This window comes from Somniosus microcephalus, chromosome 14 (genome assembly GCF_052327205.1).
Source record: "Somniosus microcephalus isolate GS21.2 chromosome 14, FLI_Smic_1.0, whole genome shotgun sequence".
NCBI classification, from domain to species: Eukaryota; Metazoa; Chordata; class Chondrichthyes; order Squaliformes; family Somniosidae; genus Somniosus; species Somniosus microcephalus.
In genome coordinates this window covers 105,874,758-105,891,907 of record NC_141000.1, presented here as the reverse complement: position 1 = coordinate 105,891,907, position 17,150 = coordinate 105,874,758, and the positions used below count along the sequence as shown (strand labels likewise).

General features: G+C 42.8%; 1 protein-coding gene across 1 annotated transcript in view; it reads left to right on the top strand.

The window, feature by feature from the left end:
* itsn1 (intersectin 1 (SH3 domain protein)) overlaps positions 1-17,150 on the top strand; it is a 217,055-nt gene that overhangs the window by 125,223 nt on the left and 74,682 nt on the right. The window contains exons 22-25 of the mRNA XM_086006078.1: positions 3,345-3,466; positions 7,137-7,369; positions 10,316-10,475; positions 15,021-15,226. Coding sequence (XP_085862204.1) covers positions 3,345-3,466; positions 7,137-7,369; positions 10,316-10,475; positions 15,021-15,226 — 721 coding nt within the window. The remainder of the gene's footprint in view (positions 1-3,344; positions 3,467-7,136; positions 7,370-10,315; positions 10,476-15,020; positions 15,227-17,150) is intronic.

Here is a 17,150-nt window from a genome sequence, read left to right as displayed (position 1 = left end):
CCCTCTGAGTGAAGTAGTTCCTCCTCATCTCAGTTTTGAAAGAGCAGCCCCTTATTCTAAGACTATGCCCCCTAGTTCTAGTTTCACCCATCATCGGGAACATCCTCCCCGCATCCACCCGATCCAACCCCTTCACAATCTTATATGTTTCAATAAGATCGCCTCTCATTCTTCTGAACTCCAATGAGTAGAGTCCCAATCTACTGAACCTCTCCTCATATGTCCATCCCCTCATCCCCGGGATTAACCGAGTGAACCTTCTTTGTACTGACTCGAGAGCAAGTATGTCTTTTCTTAAGTATGGACACCAAAACTGTATGCAGTATTCCGGGTGCGGTCTCACCAGTACCTTGTACAACTGAAGCAATACTTCCCTATTTTTATATTCTATCCCCCTAGCAATGAAAGCCAACATTCCATTGGCCTTCTTAATCACTTGCTGCACCTGCATACTAACCTTTTGAGTTTCGTGTACCAGGACCCCCAGATCCCTTTGTACTTCAGTACTTTCCAGTTTCCTGCCATTAAGATAATAACTTGCTCTACGATTTTTCCTGCCAAAGTGCATAACCTCACACTTTCCAGTATTGTATTCCATCTGCCAAATCTCTGCCCACTTACTTAGCCTGTCTATGTCCCCTTGCAGGTTTTTTATGTCCTCCTCACTCACTACTTTCCCTCCCATCTTAGTATCATCTGCAAACTTTGGGAGGAGGCTGATGAGATGATTGGCTGGATTCGATTTTATCCTGCTTTATGTGGATAGGACATACCTGAGCATTCTTCCACATTGTTGGGTACGCACTGGTGTTGAAGCTCTACTGAAATTGTTTAGCTTGAGGGGCAGCTGGTTACAACCCAAATGTTGTTTGAGCCCATGGCCTTCGCTGTGCCCAGTGAATTCAGCTGTTCCTTCTTGTCACATTGGTTAAACTAAATTAACTGGACACTGGCATCCATGATAGTGAGGACCTCGGGAGGAGAACAATTGGAATTGTCCATTTGGCATTTTTGGCTGAAGGTACACTTGAACAATTTTTGTCTCTTGGACTCGCATGCTGGGCTCTGCCATGGGGATGTTTGTGGAGCCTCCTGTTAGTTGCTTCATTGTTCACTCCCATTCTTGATTGGATTTAGTAGGGCGACAGAGATTTGCTCTGATCACAAACTCTGCCTGTAACCTGCTGCTTTTGGCATTTAGCATGCAGGTAACGCTGTGTTGTAGTTTCAGCAGGTTGGTTTCTCACTCTAGGGTATGCCTGGTACTGCTCCTGGCATTGCCTTCTACACTCCCCATTGATCCAGGATTAAACTTCTGGTTTAATGGGGCAACAAGGGTTGTACGGGGCCAGGACATGAAAAATGGAAGGTATTCAATTCTGCTCCTGTCAATGTCCAACTACATCTCACAAATGGGCAGTTTTGGGCTCCTCGATCTGACTTTAGTCTCCCCTGTTCAGCATTGTGGTATTACCACACTATATGATGACGGGTGTCCTCATGGTGAATGAGACAAAAGACTGTGGTGCTTGCTCCTTGTCATGGATGGACAGGTTGATGAGGACGAGTTCAAGCAGGTTAATCCCTCATGTTGGTTCCTTCTGCTGTTGCAGGCTCCATCTGATGTTTCTGTTCTTCAGGACTCTGCAGCCTTGGTCAGTTGTGTACTACTGAGCCCCAATCTTGCGTCCCTTATTGCTTCCTCCAAATAGTGTTCAACATGGAGGAACAGTAATTCATCAGTTGAGGTAGATGGTAATTGGTAGCCTTGTTTGACCTGAATTCATGGGGGCTGGGGTTATTGTTGAAGTCTTCCAAACTGGATACTACTGTGCCACTGCCTCTTGAGGTATATCCTGGCAGTAGAACAGGACATACCCAGGAAAGGTGACAGGAGTCTGGTATGTGATCAGATAGATGTGAATCTTTATACATATACAGCCGGACAGTCGTATTTGGAGTATAATGTCAGAACACACTTACAAGTACAGTGACTAGTGTAGATAAAAATGGTAGTCAGCAATGTGTCTCAAATATTGAGAGAAATTACCAGTTGATCTGATCTGTTCTGATCGGTGGCATGGGTTAGGGGAGGAATATTGATGATTGGGGGAATTCCCAGCAATTTCTTCTAATAACCCCCCACTTGAAGCACAGGAACAGGCAGAAGGGATTGTTGTTTAATGTCTCATCCAAAAGGCGGATGTACATTCATTGAACTGAGTGATTTCAATATTGTGGAATTGGACAATTAAATATTTTCTCAGATGGAAGCTTAAGTATTACTTACCTGCATACCTCGAGTGCAGGTGTGCAGAATTGTGGCCTATTTGATCTTCATTCCAGTATTTGCTGTCTTTCTGGTTTGGCCCATAGCATTAGTCGGGTCCCTGCAAGTTTAGTTTTTATATAATATTTCCATACTTATACTCGCTCTCTACTAATCTGTTCCTTGTGTTAAATTTTCGCACTTAAAAAAAAAAAAAAAAAGTTCCTGAATATTTTAATGAATGAATGAATAGAAAGGAAGCTGTTAAGACTTGTTGCTTCAGCTGTTCTATACTTTCTGAAAGGACTTGTTAAATTTTTTTACTGCAAACATTTTACCGTAGTGTACATTAGTGCAAGTTTTATTACTGTGAAGTGTAATGCTGTGTTGTCACAAGATCCGTATATGTTTTCACTTAGGAACCAGCATAATTACAACCATGTCTGGCTCATTCACACAATGGGGCAGCCTTAGAACTTGAACCGGTAACCATCTGGTGGAAATGCAAGAACTGATAAGTTATAAGATCAATGAGGTGACAATATCTCGATTTTTATTTCAGGTTTGATTGGTTAAAAATAAAATCCCATGGCCAGAAATGTACGATTTCCTGCAGAGTGGAGAGTGCTGCGCCCCTTAGGTAGAGGTGTAGGAGGCACTGAAGCAAATTATTGTCTTGTATAACTGAGCAAAAAGTTTAGTCTGGATCTGAATTGGCCCATTTCAAACCGGTTTGGATCAATTCAGACCCCAGATTTGGTATTTTCAAGTAAATTGAGATTGCAAATGATCAGATTACAATGGGAAGAAGTCCAAGTCTAAAATCTGGATTGCACAATTTGACATGGAATTCCTTCAGCCGTACTCCTGCATGTGTTCAGCTGTGATTATTGGCCCGTCATGTCACAGTAAAAACAAAATAAATAAAGTTTTTAAATCTTTCAGGTCTGCATGCTGCAACATCAATTTTTACTTGTGTGAAGTTTTAGCTTCAACCTTTTAAAAGGAAGATTTTTTTTTTTTAAATACTTTCCAAAGTTAATTTATTTTTCCTTTTCTCTCTCCCTCTCAACAGAAAAGCCTACCTCTGTAAATATGGATCAAGATGGTCTTAAGGTTGTATATTATAGAGCATTATATCCATTTGAAGCTAGGAGCCATGACGAGCTTACTATTCATCCTGGGGATGTCATAATGGTAAGCATTCCATGTCTTTCTCCCTGTGAAACAGCTAGTGATTTACAGTGGTTTCAAGATGGGAAATGGGGCTGAAGGACCCAGTTTTTAAACTTGAATGCTTTAATTTTTTATCACTTGAGTTTAAAACTTTTAAGTATTAGTGACAAGAGTTGAAAATGTTTCTTTACGAATGATTACGGATTGTGCACCAAATTGTAGCAGATAATGTGGCTGCACGCTGTTTAAAATCTCTCTTCTATTTACCTGAGTAGTAGTGCAGAAAACACATTTTTGTGACGCCATAGGCTTATTTTCTAAAAAGTGATGAAATTAAGTTTTAGTACAGCAGTAAGTGGGTTATACAGAGATGTATTTAGATTCCTAAAATTACTTGAATTAAAATGTTATGCAATTCTGTGCATTTCTGTAGTGGTAGTTCAAGTTTTACCTACAAGTTGCCTAATGTTTCCAAAGCCATAATAAATCTTTCAAGTTATTTTACAAAATTCTCAAAAATAACATTTATTTAGTAAAGATAAAACTGCAAATTTGATCGTGCAATTTTGAGGCAGCAAAACGTCAAGTAACCTCCCTTGCTGCCAGGTAAAGGATTCTGTGATCTGTTTATTTCCAAATCTAATTTGCCCATTTCCTAATAGTTTATTTTAGAATATATTACATAGAAAGAAATGACTGTGCAAGAGTCTGGAAAAATAGAATCTTCTGTGGAAATGTAACATCAGATTTAGCTAGGGCAAGAGAACCTTTTTTAAATTCAGTGAGTTCATTGCCATCTGGCATGATTGGTCCCACTCCTTCCCCAGTTCAAATTGAGCATTTCTTGACATCACTTGGGGAAAAGCATTTCTAGCAAATGACGTGATATCTTTCTCCGATAAGATATAGATTGATTGATGGAATTTTCAAAACGTGTCAGATGCTAACATTTCTAACGGTGCCAGAGTATAGTAATACAGGAAACTTTGGTTTATCCGGAGGTTGTATGTCTGGAAACCTTGATCTAACGGCAGAAATCAGCAGCTGTTTTGTTAGCTTTTTTTCCCTATTTTTTTTAAACAGTCAGTCTCTGGAAAGCCTCTCTGAAGCTGTTGCTAAGCTACAGAGACGCTTCCAAGGTACGGGCCGACTGTTTACAAGCTGTTGCTAAGCAACAGTGTTGTCAGATACGGAGATGAAAACCCCCATATCCTTCAACATTAGCACTGGTCTGTCCGGAAGTTTTCATAGATCGGCATCACGCCAGTCCCGTCGGTGCTGGATATCGCGAAGTTTCCTGTACCAGATTTACCTGGCTAATCTCAACTCTCTCCTTTTATAATTCATGTCTCGTGCCAACATCAGAGCTGCCACTTAGATAAATCTTTGCAGATCAGACTATTTTAATACTTGCATCATATATCTTGACCCAAATTCATACTTCAAAAAGAAAAAACGCTGATTTGAAAGTGGCGTATGCCACCACACTGGAAAATGCTGCAATAAAACACATTTAAAAAAAGCTTAAAAGATCAAAAGATAGATGAGAAAAGTCATTTGGCTCCTTCTAGATCTTGTATTTGCCCATCGTGGCTTCACTGTTAAATGGTTCCGATGTTTTTCCTCTACTCTCCTGCCTGGAAACCCATTCAATGTGTTGACCACCCTGTGTGTGAAGAACTTCCTGATTTTGGCCCTAAATTTGCCTTCTATGCTAATTTTGAACTTGTCCTTTGATGACAGTTTCATTTGAAGTCGTCATTTGTATTCGCTTTCTCTGTGTTGCTTACCATCTTCTAAGTTCATGTAAGTGGCAGCATATGGTTGTAAAGATGCATTGCTACTGCCTCTTCTGAGTAATGAATTTTTAGTTTTCTTCGGGGTAAGTTTTTTTTCACCTTTTATGGTAAAACAAACAAATGGGCCAGATATTTGATAATTCTAGCTGGTGATGGATCTATATAGTTCCCCCCAGTTTAGAGAGTTGAAGAAAGCATTTTGAAATCCTGTTTTTTTTAAAAATTGCTAATGAGATTTTGTAACTTTTTGTTTTACTGCCCTTTTTGATCTTTTGCTTTCCTGTTGGAGGTTAAAGGGGAATGGGTAAGTCAGCTGCAGCATTATTAGGGGGTCTACATTTCCATTTGTTCTGTATACTTGCATATGTTTCTCTGTATTGGCAGGGCGAGTGAACGAATATGACAAAGGGCACTGGTTTATCATGACTACATCAAATTCTGTTTTTATTTCTTGAGGGTTTGGGATTGAATTCTGAAAATCCATCCATTTTATTCCTGTGAAACTTCAAATCAGTGCCCTTAAATATGATGTATTCTGTACTTATAATGGCTAGTTATTGGTGCTTTCTATTCATGTGAATCATTGATAACTGGCACAAGGATATATTTTGATATGTCATCTGGATGCCAGAATCTAATCATGCAGCAATGCTTGCATCTGGGCAAGTATATTGAGATGTGGCAAAGGCATGTATCTGAGATACAAATTTGAAGTACAATTTTAAACTGGGTGTAATAGGCAGCCCAGCAATATACCGTGTGACTGTTGCAATGTCGCACATCATTTGCGTCTCGCCGAGGAAAGGGGTGAAATTCTCTTCTATTTTTGTAATTGGGTTGACTGAAATCTGATTTAAGATGAATCTGCAACAAAACTGCCATGAATTTAGCACTAATAATTCTTGGGAGGCCAGGGATTACCTGTAGAGTGGAAGTGCCACGATTGTGAACTGAAGGCTTCCTCGTGAGGAAAGTAGTCACCCTCACTTTCATTTCTCCACCGTATCTCAAAATGTTAGCACTAACTGACTGACTGCGGTGCTTGGGGTAAACTCGGATAGGAATGGGCAGATACTTCCAATAGGATTCAGCAAACTAATTTTTAGAAATTAATGATTTTGAACAGTTAATTTTGTAGTTGGCAATGGGTGGGTTGGTTTTAATAGCTGGAAATGTCATCCCTTTGAAGTTGTGGGGACATTAACTGTGTTCAGAAAGCTAAATGTGATGGTGACATGGTGGGAATGGTGCATCTCCATGTGTTCACTGGTGCATGTGTGTGAAGTCCATCTGTTAATCTCATCTGCTGTGCACCTTTCGAAGTCTGAGAATTCCCCCCCCCGCCACCCCCTGTATACTGATTCTGCATGCAAGTGTTGTAACTTCTAAATTGTGTCAATTAGTGCTCAAACTTTCAGGATTCCTAAGACATTTGCGTTGTCGGCTCTTTTAAAAGCAGATGTATTTATTGTTCAACGTGCTCCTTATCCCTGATTGGAAAATATTTTGACTACTTGTTGGAAAATGGGAATTTTAAGAAACCTTGCTAAAAATTCACATTTTCATGCTTCCAAGGATGCTTAGCCAGCAGTCGCACACCATGTCTCACTAGCATTGATTTCAGATAGGATGCTTTTAAGTAGGCATGTCCTCACTGCGATACTCGGTAGGGGGGTGCGGTGGGTGGGTGGGGGAAGAAAGACAACATTTTCAAGTCCGAAACATAGGCAACCATTGTGAATTGACTACAGTAGACCAAGTTTTAATGCAAGGTAAAGCCACGGGGTCATTCTGAGGCCAACTCTAGCCTGTTGTCTTGGCGCATTTAGCAACGTTTTGCGGAGCATCTTTTAAGGCACAATTGAACGCTGCTAAATTGCTTTTTTTGACAGGTGGATGAAAGCCAGACTGGAGAACCTGGATGGCTTGGCGGTGAACTCAAAGGAAAAACTGGATGGTTTCCTGCTAACTATGCAGAGAAGATTCCAGAAAATGAAGTGCCTCCCAATTTGCAACCAGGAACAAAGCTTACTGCAAAGATTGCTCCTCACACGGTGGCTGCAAGTGTTGCGCAGCCAATGACTGAGCCTGCCACATCCTCCAATTGGGCAGATTTTAGCTCAACGTAGGTACAAGTGTACAGTTCTAGGCTTTCACAACCATAACTGCTGTTATTTAATTCCATTGCAACATCTTGGTGTATATCAAGCACGTTTTCCCTTGAATGAATGTACACAGATGGTTAAGTGCAAATGAAGCAATAATTTGATGTCATAGGAACTATGAGCTGTCAATTGGCACATAAGTTGTTTATTGAAAGCTAAAAATATTGCTGTAGTATTTGCGCAATAATATTTTCTAACTTTAAGATTTATTTTTTTAATACCATCAGAAATTGTGGTATCCCCTTCCGGCACCTCTTCTAATTCTTGCTGGGGTATGGTTCCAAAGCAACAGATAGCCCATTGTTAACTCCGCCAAGTGGACAAGGCTTAATCTGTGACCATGACCGGTAGTATGGGATCTAGATCACTCTTCTGTTTAGCTGCTAACCAGGCCTTTTCCTTTATGGTCACTGCTCAGGATCCCAGTGGGGAAGTGGTCTAAATAAGTTGTCAGCATTTAATTACTTTTGGGTTAGGGAAGTTTGTAGATTGCCAGATACTTATACATTTCTAGTCAATTGGAAAAAATACAGCATTTCTAACCCCTTGGAGTGCGACAGACACTTGTAAAACTTTTATATACATGGATAACTGCACGTTTTGAAAGAAAAATAATTGCACTGTTGAACTAAAAGGTTAATGATTTTAATTATGCTGTTTTGCTCATTTTAAATTCTATGCTTAATCTAAGCGAGATGCACAAGAGGCCAGACTTGGTGGAGCCCAGAGTTCTTGGAGAGTTGTAGAGCAGAAGGAGGTCAGAGATAGGGAGGGGCAAGGCCATGGAAGGATTTGAACACGAGGATGATCATTTTAAAATCGAGGTGTCGGTGGACGTAAGTCAGCAAGCACAGAGGTGATGATGGGTGAATGGGACTTGGTGAGTGTTAGGATATGGGCAGCAGGACTTTGGATGAGCTTAAGTTTACGAGAGTGAAAGATGGAAGGCTGGCCAGGAGAGCTTGGGCATAGTCGAGTCTGGAGGTAACCAGCATGGATGGAGGTTTCAGCAGCAGGTCGGCAGAGACTGGCAATGTTACGTAGGTGGTCTTTGTGATGGAGAAGATATGAGGTTGGAAGTTCAGATCAACGTCAAATAGGCCTGACCACTTAAAGCAGTCTATTTCAATCTGAGATGGTAGCAATGGAATGTATTTTATGGCGGGGGACAAAGACGATGGCGGCCATCTTAATGTTTAATTTAAATAGGGGGGCCAAGGATAGGGGACTCGAGGTAATAGTGTGGTGGCAGGAAGAGAAGCCAAAGCAGGAAATTCTTTGGCTATGACTTTATAGGCAAGAGTGGAACCACGCAAGGGCAGTCCCACTCCTCTGGGCAACTGAGATGGGGCGTTGAAGGAAGATGGTGTAGTTAACCATGTCAAAGGCTGCAGCGAGGATGAGTGGGGAGAGTGCACCCTGGTCACAGTCGCAGTGGATGTCATTTGTGACTTGGATTCTGGTCGTTTCAGTACTGTGGCGGGGCGGAATCCTGATTGGACAGTTTCAAACATGGGAAAGATGGGCACAGATTTGGGTGGTGACAACACGTTCAAGGACTTGGGAGAAGAAAAGGAGGTTGGAGATGGGACGGTAGTTTGCAAGGACAAAAGGGTCAAACTTTTTTTGGGGGGAGGGTGATTCTTGCAGAATTGAAAGTGAGGGAGACAGTACCTGAGACTACAGAATTGTTCACTCTGCTAGCATGATAAATTGGGTGGTCAGCAGTTTAGTGGAATTAGGATTGAGAGCAGGAGTTTGGTCTCCTGGTCAACATAAGTTCAGAGACAACATGAGGAGAAATGGGAGAGAAACTACAGAATGGTGCAAATTCAGGTTATAGGGCAGGGGGGAACCTTGGGTGAAGATTGGTTTGGTGGGGAAGGGTGGGATATGGCATAGCCAGCTGAATGGATGGTCTCAATCGTGGGAACAAAAGTCCATGAGCTCCTCCTCGCTTGTTGGTGAGGTGAAGGGGTTTAAGGAGATGGTTGGTAGTGAAGAAAAGATCCGGCAGAGTAGAGCATGGTTCGATGGTGCTTGATGTGGTCCAGCCAGATCTAGCGATGAATGGCTAAACCAGTTGTACACCATAAAGGTTCAAGTCTGCGCCCCTTGGACTTGAGGGAATGATGATGGGTGGCGTGCCAGGGTGGGGGAGAGTAAGGGTTTTACTGGGGATAAAAGTGTCAAAAGCAGAGATGAGGGTGGGATTGAGCAGATTGATGGCTGCAAATATATTGTAGTGAACAGAGGGCCAAAGGCTAAACAGTTGGAAGTTTGAAAAGTGCCGTTGTAATTGACTTGCAGGAAAGCTTTTTCCAGTGGCGGATGCGGAAGTGAGTGGGTTTGGACGTGGATGTTAATGGTGAGGGATACACCGAAATGATCAGAGATAGTCTTGTCTGTGATTGAGACGATGGAAATAGAGGCCACATGAGATGGCAAGGTCGAGGGGGTTGCTGTGAATATGGCTGAGTTTATATGGAGGGAGAGGTTAAGGGATAATGGGAGGACCGTGAACACCGGAGAGAAGGCAAGTTGAGTTGAGATGGAGGTTGAAGTCACTTTGGATGAGAAGTTGCTCAGTGCAGAGACTGAGGATATCTGAGAAACTTAGCGTGGGGCTTGGGTGGGTGATAGAGCAAAGATATTAAAGGAGAGGCGAGAACAAGGTGAGGTGCTCCAAGGAGGAGAAGGTGCCACAGGATTAAGGGGACTAATAAGGGACACACTGCCACTGAGGCAGTTTGGGCGGAGCAGGTGGTGGAACATATAGCCATGTGTGGAGGCTATGGTAAGCAGCAAGGTGTCATTACCCATGCGGCAAGGTTCCATTAAGGCCGTGATGTCCATGATTTTTAAAATAGTTGTATAACAACTTTTGTGGTTTTTTTTAAATTTAGATGGCCCACAACGGGCAGTGACAAACCAGAGAATGACAATTGGGATGCCTGGGCCACGCAGCCATCACTAACTGTTCCTAGCGCAGGGCAACCTCGGCAAAGATCAGCCTTCACCCCTGCTACTGTGTCTGGATCATCTCCATCACCCGTATTAGGCCAGGTAGGTAGTAAATGCAGACAGGCATATGAATCACCATATTAACATAGCTTGGGGGTAAAATATTGGCAAGTTTAAAAAGTGGTAAGATTCGCTGTTACGTTGAGTTAGCACACTTGTTTCATCTCTGGGTCTTGGGCTCAAATTAAGCCCAGGCTGAGAGAGAAGTCTTTTTTTACTGGCTAGAGGACTTCTGTGAAATGACCTTGGACAGTCTCAACCCAGCTCCTTGCAGTCATGGATTTATAGCAAAACAGATACTAAATTGGATGTCTTGGTCAGACAAAAGGGTTGGCTGTATGCGGAAATTGATCTAGTGCAGAATGAGTGCTCTTCTGAGATTGGGGTTAAGGAATACTGGGAAAGAGTAGAGGCAGTTTTATTCAGGATCTATCTGTACAATACCTGACCTGGGATTGTTTGGTGCTGGAACCTGGGACTCGAACACTTTCCCATTTTTAAATCACCCAGTATTAACATCCTTCAGTCTAAGTATGGCAATTCACCAAAATATTTGTGTATAGTAACACTTCTATGAAGTTTGTACAAAATTCAAACTTGGTGCTCCCTGAAAATCAGTGAGTTTATCTAGTGTTCATCCAGTGATTGCCTGGGCCATACATAGCATGGAAGGTCCCACGCTCAATCTCTGGTTTGTATAACCTTCAGTGATTACCCTCCTTAACCCATGGTTACTGTCAGCCAAGATTCCCACTAATTGCTAGCCATTTGCTAGTGTTGGAAGTGTGCATGTGGACAGCGGGTGAGGAGCAGGTTGGATGTGGCTGTGATGCTCTCTCAGTTGAACAGTCAACTAACAGTCGCTGTTACGAGTCAAACACGAATAAATGGCCATTTGAATGAGAGAATGGAGGGAAAATCATCCATGGATCCATACCCCTGCAAGGAGCTGATTAATTTCGGTGAGATGAAGTGAGGAGAACATTGAGCAAAAAGATTAAGAATTTAAAATGTGATTATTATCTTGACTAGTTTAATATAATACATGTCTCTTTTTAGTCCCTCAGCCCAGCAAAGCAGTTTTATGTTTCAGGGTTAAGTTTTGTGTTGATCAAAGTGAGGTATCATGAAATGGTTACAGCACAGAAGGAGGTCTGTCGAGCCCGTGCCGGCTCTCTGCAAGAGCACTTCAGCTAGTCCCACTCCCCCGTCCTTTCCCTGTAGCCCTGCAATTTTTTTTCCTTCAGGTACTTATCCAATTCCCTTTTGAAAGCCACGATTGAGTCTGCCTCCACCACCCTTTCAGGCAGTGCATTCCAGATCCTGACCACTCACTGCGTAAAAAAGTTTTCCCTCATGTCGCCTTTGGTTCTGCCAATCACCTTAAATCTGTGTCCTCTGGTTCTTGGCCCTTCTGCTAATTGGAACAGTTTCTCTCTATCTACTCTGTCTAGATCCAACATGATTTTGAGCACCTCTATCAAATCTCCTTTCAACCTTCTCTGATCCAAGGAGAGTAATCCCAGCTACTGAAGTTCCTCATCCCTGGAACCATTCTTTAAATCTTTTCTGCACCCTCTCTAAGGCCTTCACATCCTTCCTAAAGTGCAGTGCCCAGAATTGGACACACTACTTTAGTTGTGGCCAAACCAGTGTTTTATAAAGGTTCATCATAACTTCCTTGCTTTTGTACTCGCTGCCTCTATTTATGAAACCCAGGATCCTGTATTTTTTTTTAACTGCTTTCTAAACCTGCCCTGCCATCTTCAACGACTTGTGCACATATATCTCCAGGTCTCTCTGTTCAGGCACCCCCTTTAGGATTGTATCCTTTAGTTTATATTGCCTCTCCTTGTTCTTCCTACCAAAATGTATCAATTCGCACTTTTCTGCGTTAAGTTTCATCTGCCACATGTCCGCCCAGTTCACCAGCCTGTCTGTCTTGAAAACTATCCCTATCCTCACAGTTCACTATACTTCCAAGTTTTGTGTCATCTGCAAATTTTGAAATTGTGCCCTGTACACCCACATCCAAGTCATTAATATATATCAAGAAAAGCAGTAGTCCTTGAACCGACCCCTGGGGAACACCACTGTATACCTTCCCCCAGTCCGAAAAATAACTCTTCACTACTACTCTGCTTCCTGGTCGCCTTATCTGAGGAAGGATGTTCTTGCCATGGAGGGTGTGCAGCGAAGATTCACCAGACTGATACCTGGGATGGCAGGAATGACTTATGAAGAGAGATTGGGTCGATTGGGCTTGTATTCGCTAGAGTTTAGAAGAATGAGAGGGGATCTCATTGAAACTTATAAAATTCTAACAGGACTAGACAGACTAGATGCAGGAAGGATGTTCCCAATGGCGGGGGAGTCCAGAACCAGGTGTCACAGTCTAAGGATAAGGGGTAAGCCATTTAGGACAGAGATGAGGAGGAATTTCTTCACCCAGAGAGTGGTGAACCTGTGGAATTCTCTACCACAAAAGGCAGTTGAGGCCAATTCATTAAATATATTCAAGAAGGAGTTAGATATATTGCTAAAGGGATATGGGGAGAAAGCAGGGACAGGGTACTGAATTTGGATGATCAGCCATGATCTCATTAAATGGCGGAACAGGCTCGAGGGGCCGAATGGCCTACTCCTGCTCCTATCTTCTATGTCTGCCCCCAGTCAGTAACCGCTCCGGCTCCCCCTCGAAGGTTTACAGAGGGGTGGTGCCCATCTCACCAGCCAGCAACATGTTCCAGAGACTCGCTGCTCTCTGGGGAAATGTGGAAGCGCCCAACACCCAGTCTATTCCTACCCTTACACCGTTTATCTCCAAGTTTGCAGACGACACAAAGCTGGGTGGGTGCGTGTGCTGTGAGGAGGATACCGAGAAACTCCAGTATGATTTGGACAGGTTGGGTGATTAGGCAGATGCTTGGCAGATGCAGTATAATGTGGATAAATGCGAGGTTATCAACTTTGGTGTCAAAAACAGGAAGGCAGATTATTACCTGAATGGCATTAGATTGGGAGAAGGGGAAGTGCAACGAGACCTGGGTGTCCTTGTGCACCAGTCGCTGAAGGTAAGCATGCAGGTGCAGCAGGCGGTTAAGAAGGCAAATGGTATGTTGGCCTTTGTAGTGAGAGGGTTTGAGTACAGGAACAAGGATGTCTTGCTGCAGTTGTACAGGGCCTTGGTGTGACCACACCTTGAGTATTGTGTGCAGTTTTGGTCGCCTTATCTGAGGAAGGATGTTCTTGCCATGGAGGGAGTGGAGCGAAGATTCACCAGGCTGATACCCTGGGATGGCAGGAATGACGTATGAGGAGAGATTGGGTCGCTTGGGCTTATACTCGCTGGAGTTTAGAAGAATGAGAGGGGATCTCATTGAAACTTATAAAATTCTAACAGGACTGGACAGACTAGATGCAGGAAAGATGTTCCCGATGGCGGGGGAGTCCAGAACCAAGGGTCACAGTCTAAGGATAAGGGGTAAGCCATTTAGGACAGAGATGAGGAGGAATTTCTTCACCCAGAGAGTGGTGAACCTGTGGAATTCTCTACCACAAAAGGCAGTTGAGGCCAATTCATTAAATATATTCAAGAAGGAGTTGGATATGTTTCTTAAGGCTAAAGGGATCAAGGGATATGGGGAGAAAGCAGGGACAGGGTACTGAATTTGGATGATCAGCCATGATCTCATTAAATGGCAGAGCAGGCTCGAGGGGCCAAATGGCCTACTCCTGCTCCTATTTTCTATGTTTCTATGTTTCCTGTCACTTAGCCAATTTTGTATCCATGCTGCCACTGTCCCTTTTATTCCATGGGCTTCAGCTTTGCTGGCAAGCATGGTTATGTGGCACTTTATCAAACTCCTTTTGGAAGTCCATGTACACCACTGCATTGCCCTCGTCAATGTTTATGCATTTAACCACGTCAGCGATTTAATCATTTGCATTAATCCCAATATTAGCATAATAACACTTGTGAATTGTCTGAACACAGCTGCTAATTTTGGTGAGTTGGGGACAACTTGCAACTTATGCCTCTTCATTCTTGTTTACTAAAATTTGCCTTGAGATTGGTCACCTCACGTGATCAGGGATCCTTTGAGTTAGCAGAAAGGAAACCTTCATCCCATCAGCCTAACCAGGATTATGAAAAAACTAGTCCAAGAAACTGAATCAATATTTTGATCCACTGTCATCTAGTTTCCCCTCTTTTTAAAACAGGGGTCTAAACTATGGCATGTATCCCTGGCCATCAGTCCCATTTACAGTTTGATTTTTTTATTCCTGTTTGGAATTTGGGGGCTTGGAGGCTTGGAAAGGGCTTTGCTTGGCCCAAGTAGGAAAGAAATCTTGGACTTGCCAATCATTTAAATTCCCTGACTTGACCATTTGATAGTGAAAAGCTTCAGCCATCTTGTTAAAACACTAAAGTATTTACTTGAACAAAATGCTGTTTTTCCTTATTTGATGTGCTTCAATTATCTTGGACTGTAGGTTCTTGTTATGAGCAGTAAGTATTTTAATGCAATCGGAGCTAGACTACTGCATTGACTCTCTGTCCTCTTCCTCCTGATTATTTTGCAGGGGGAGAAGGTTGAGGGGCTTCAAGCACAAGCATTATATCCTTGGCGGGCAAAGAAGGATAATCACCTCAACTTCAACAAAAATGACATAATCACAGTTCTGGAACAGCAGGATATGTGGTGGTTTGGAGAAGTTCATGGACAGAAGGGCTGGTTCCCCAAATCCTATGTGAAGCTCATTTCAGGACCTGTAAGGAAATCTATCAGGTATGCTTGCTTGGATTTCTCCATTGACAAATTAACTTTCCTCATCCTTGCTGCCGTCCTGATTGGCCACATTGCTGCGAGTGAGATCAGCCCATGTTGATGTTCCATCTTTCCCAATAGCCTGGCTAAAAACGGGAGCTTGTAGCAATCTATGCCATCCTACAAATCCAAAGCACTGGACCACCTACCAGATGAGATAAATATTATACTATGTAAAGCCTTTTGGCCTTCCTTAGTTTTCTTCAGTTATCCCCAATATAATTGGAGCACAAATTGTCTCTTTTTTTGGTCTGGTTGGGTGATTGGGCAGATGTATGGCAGATGCAGTATATTGTGGATAAATGCGAGGTTATCCACTTTGGTGGCAAGAACAGGAAGGCAGATTATTATCTGAATGGCAATGGATTGGGAGAAGGGGAAGTGCAACGAGACCTGGGTGTCCTTGTGCACCAGTCACTGAAGGTAAGCATGCAGGTGCAGCAGGCGGTTAAGAAGGCAAATGGTATGTTGGCCTTCGTAACGAGAGAGTTCGAGTACAGGAACAAGGATGTCTTGCTGCAATTGTACAGGGCCTTGGTGAGACCACACCTTGAGTATTGTGTGCAGTTTTGGTCACCTTATCTGAAGAAGGATGTTCTTGCCATGGAGGGAGTGCAGCGAAGATTCACCAGACTGATATCTGGGATGGTAGGAATGATGTATGAGGAGAGATTGGGTCGATTGGAGTTTAGAAGAATGAGAGGGGATCTCATTGAAACTTATAAAATTCTAACAGGACTAGACAGATTACATGCAGGAAGGATGTTCCTGATGGCGGGGGAGTCCAGAACCAGGGGTCACAGTCTAAGGATAAGGGGTGAGCCATTTGGGACAGAGATGAGGAATTTCTTCACCCAGAGAGTGGTGAACCTGTGGAATTCTCTACCACAGAAGGCAGTTGAGGCCAATTCATTAAATATATTCAAGAAGGAGTTAAATATATTTCTTAAGGCTAAAGGGATATGGGGAGAAAGCAGGGACAGGGTACTGAATTTAGATGATCAGCCATGATCTCATTAAATGGTGGAGCAGGCTCAAGGGGCCAAATGGCCTACTCCTATCTTCTATGTTTCTATGAAGCGTGTGTATGGTTTAGACCTTGTGATTACTTTGAGTTTCAAAAAAAGTGAATGCTGGAAATCTGAAGTAAAACACAAAATGTTGGCCATGCATGACCAGTTGCTCGGCATCTGAAACAGCAAGATAAGTTAACACACTGAATATGGATGACCAGAGCAGATGAGTAGCACTTGAAATGCTAACTCAATCAGCTTCTGAAAGAGAAAGACAGGTTAATATTTCAGGTGTGAATACATCAGCTCCAGTGATCCACATTTTGTGTATTAATCTATTTTTTCCTTTTAGCTGCAGATCAATTTGTGCTTTTCCAGTATTGTATTGCATTAAAAAAGGGCTTGCTTATGGATGATTATGAACACACTACTTGTTAGATAAATGTAGTATGCTGAGCTTGATGTGTGTTTGATGCATGTTTCAAGTAGAGACACTTTTTTTTTCCGGTTTTTTTGGAGGGGTTGGGGGGTGGTTGGGAGGACAGATATAGTTTTCCTTTCCTGGTTGTCTCTTGTACTTTTCCTTGGGACCTACTTCCAGGCCTCTCTGATTGAAGAGTTGACCATTGAGTGATGTGCAGTGCATGTCCTAATTGTTCCCTATCCTTCCTGTGGAGCCTTGGCATCTGTGACACCACAGTTGAGACTGGGGAACTTGTCATGCAGAGCTTTGCAGCCACATTAACCCATGTCCTAACAATCTGCTGTCAGCATGTTGGAGCTTTACTGTTGGCATTTTTTAGCTGACGCGCAAGTTTAAAAATACAAATTATCTTGAGGTGGGAGTCTTTTGGAAGAGGATAGACCCATCT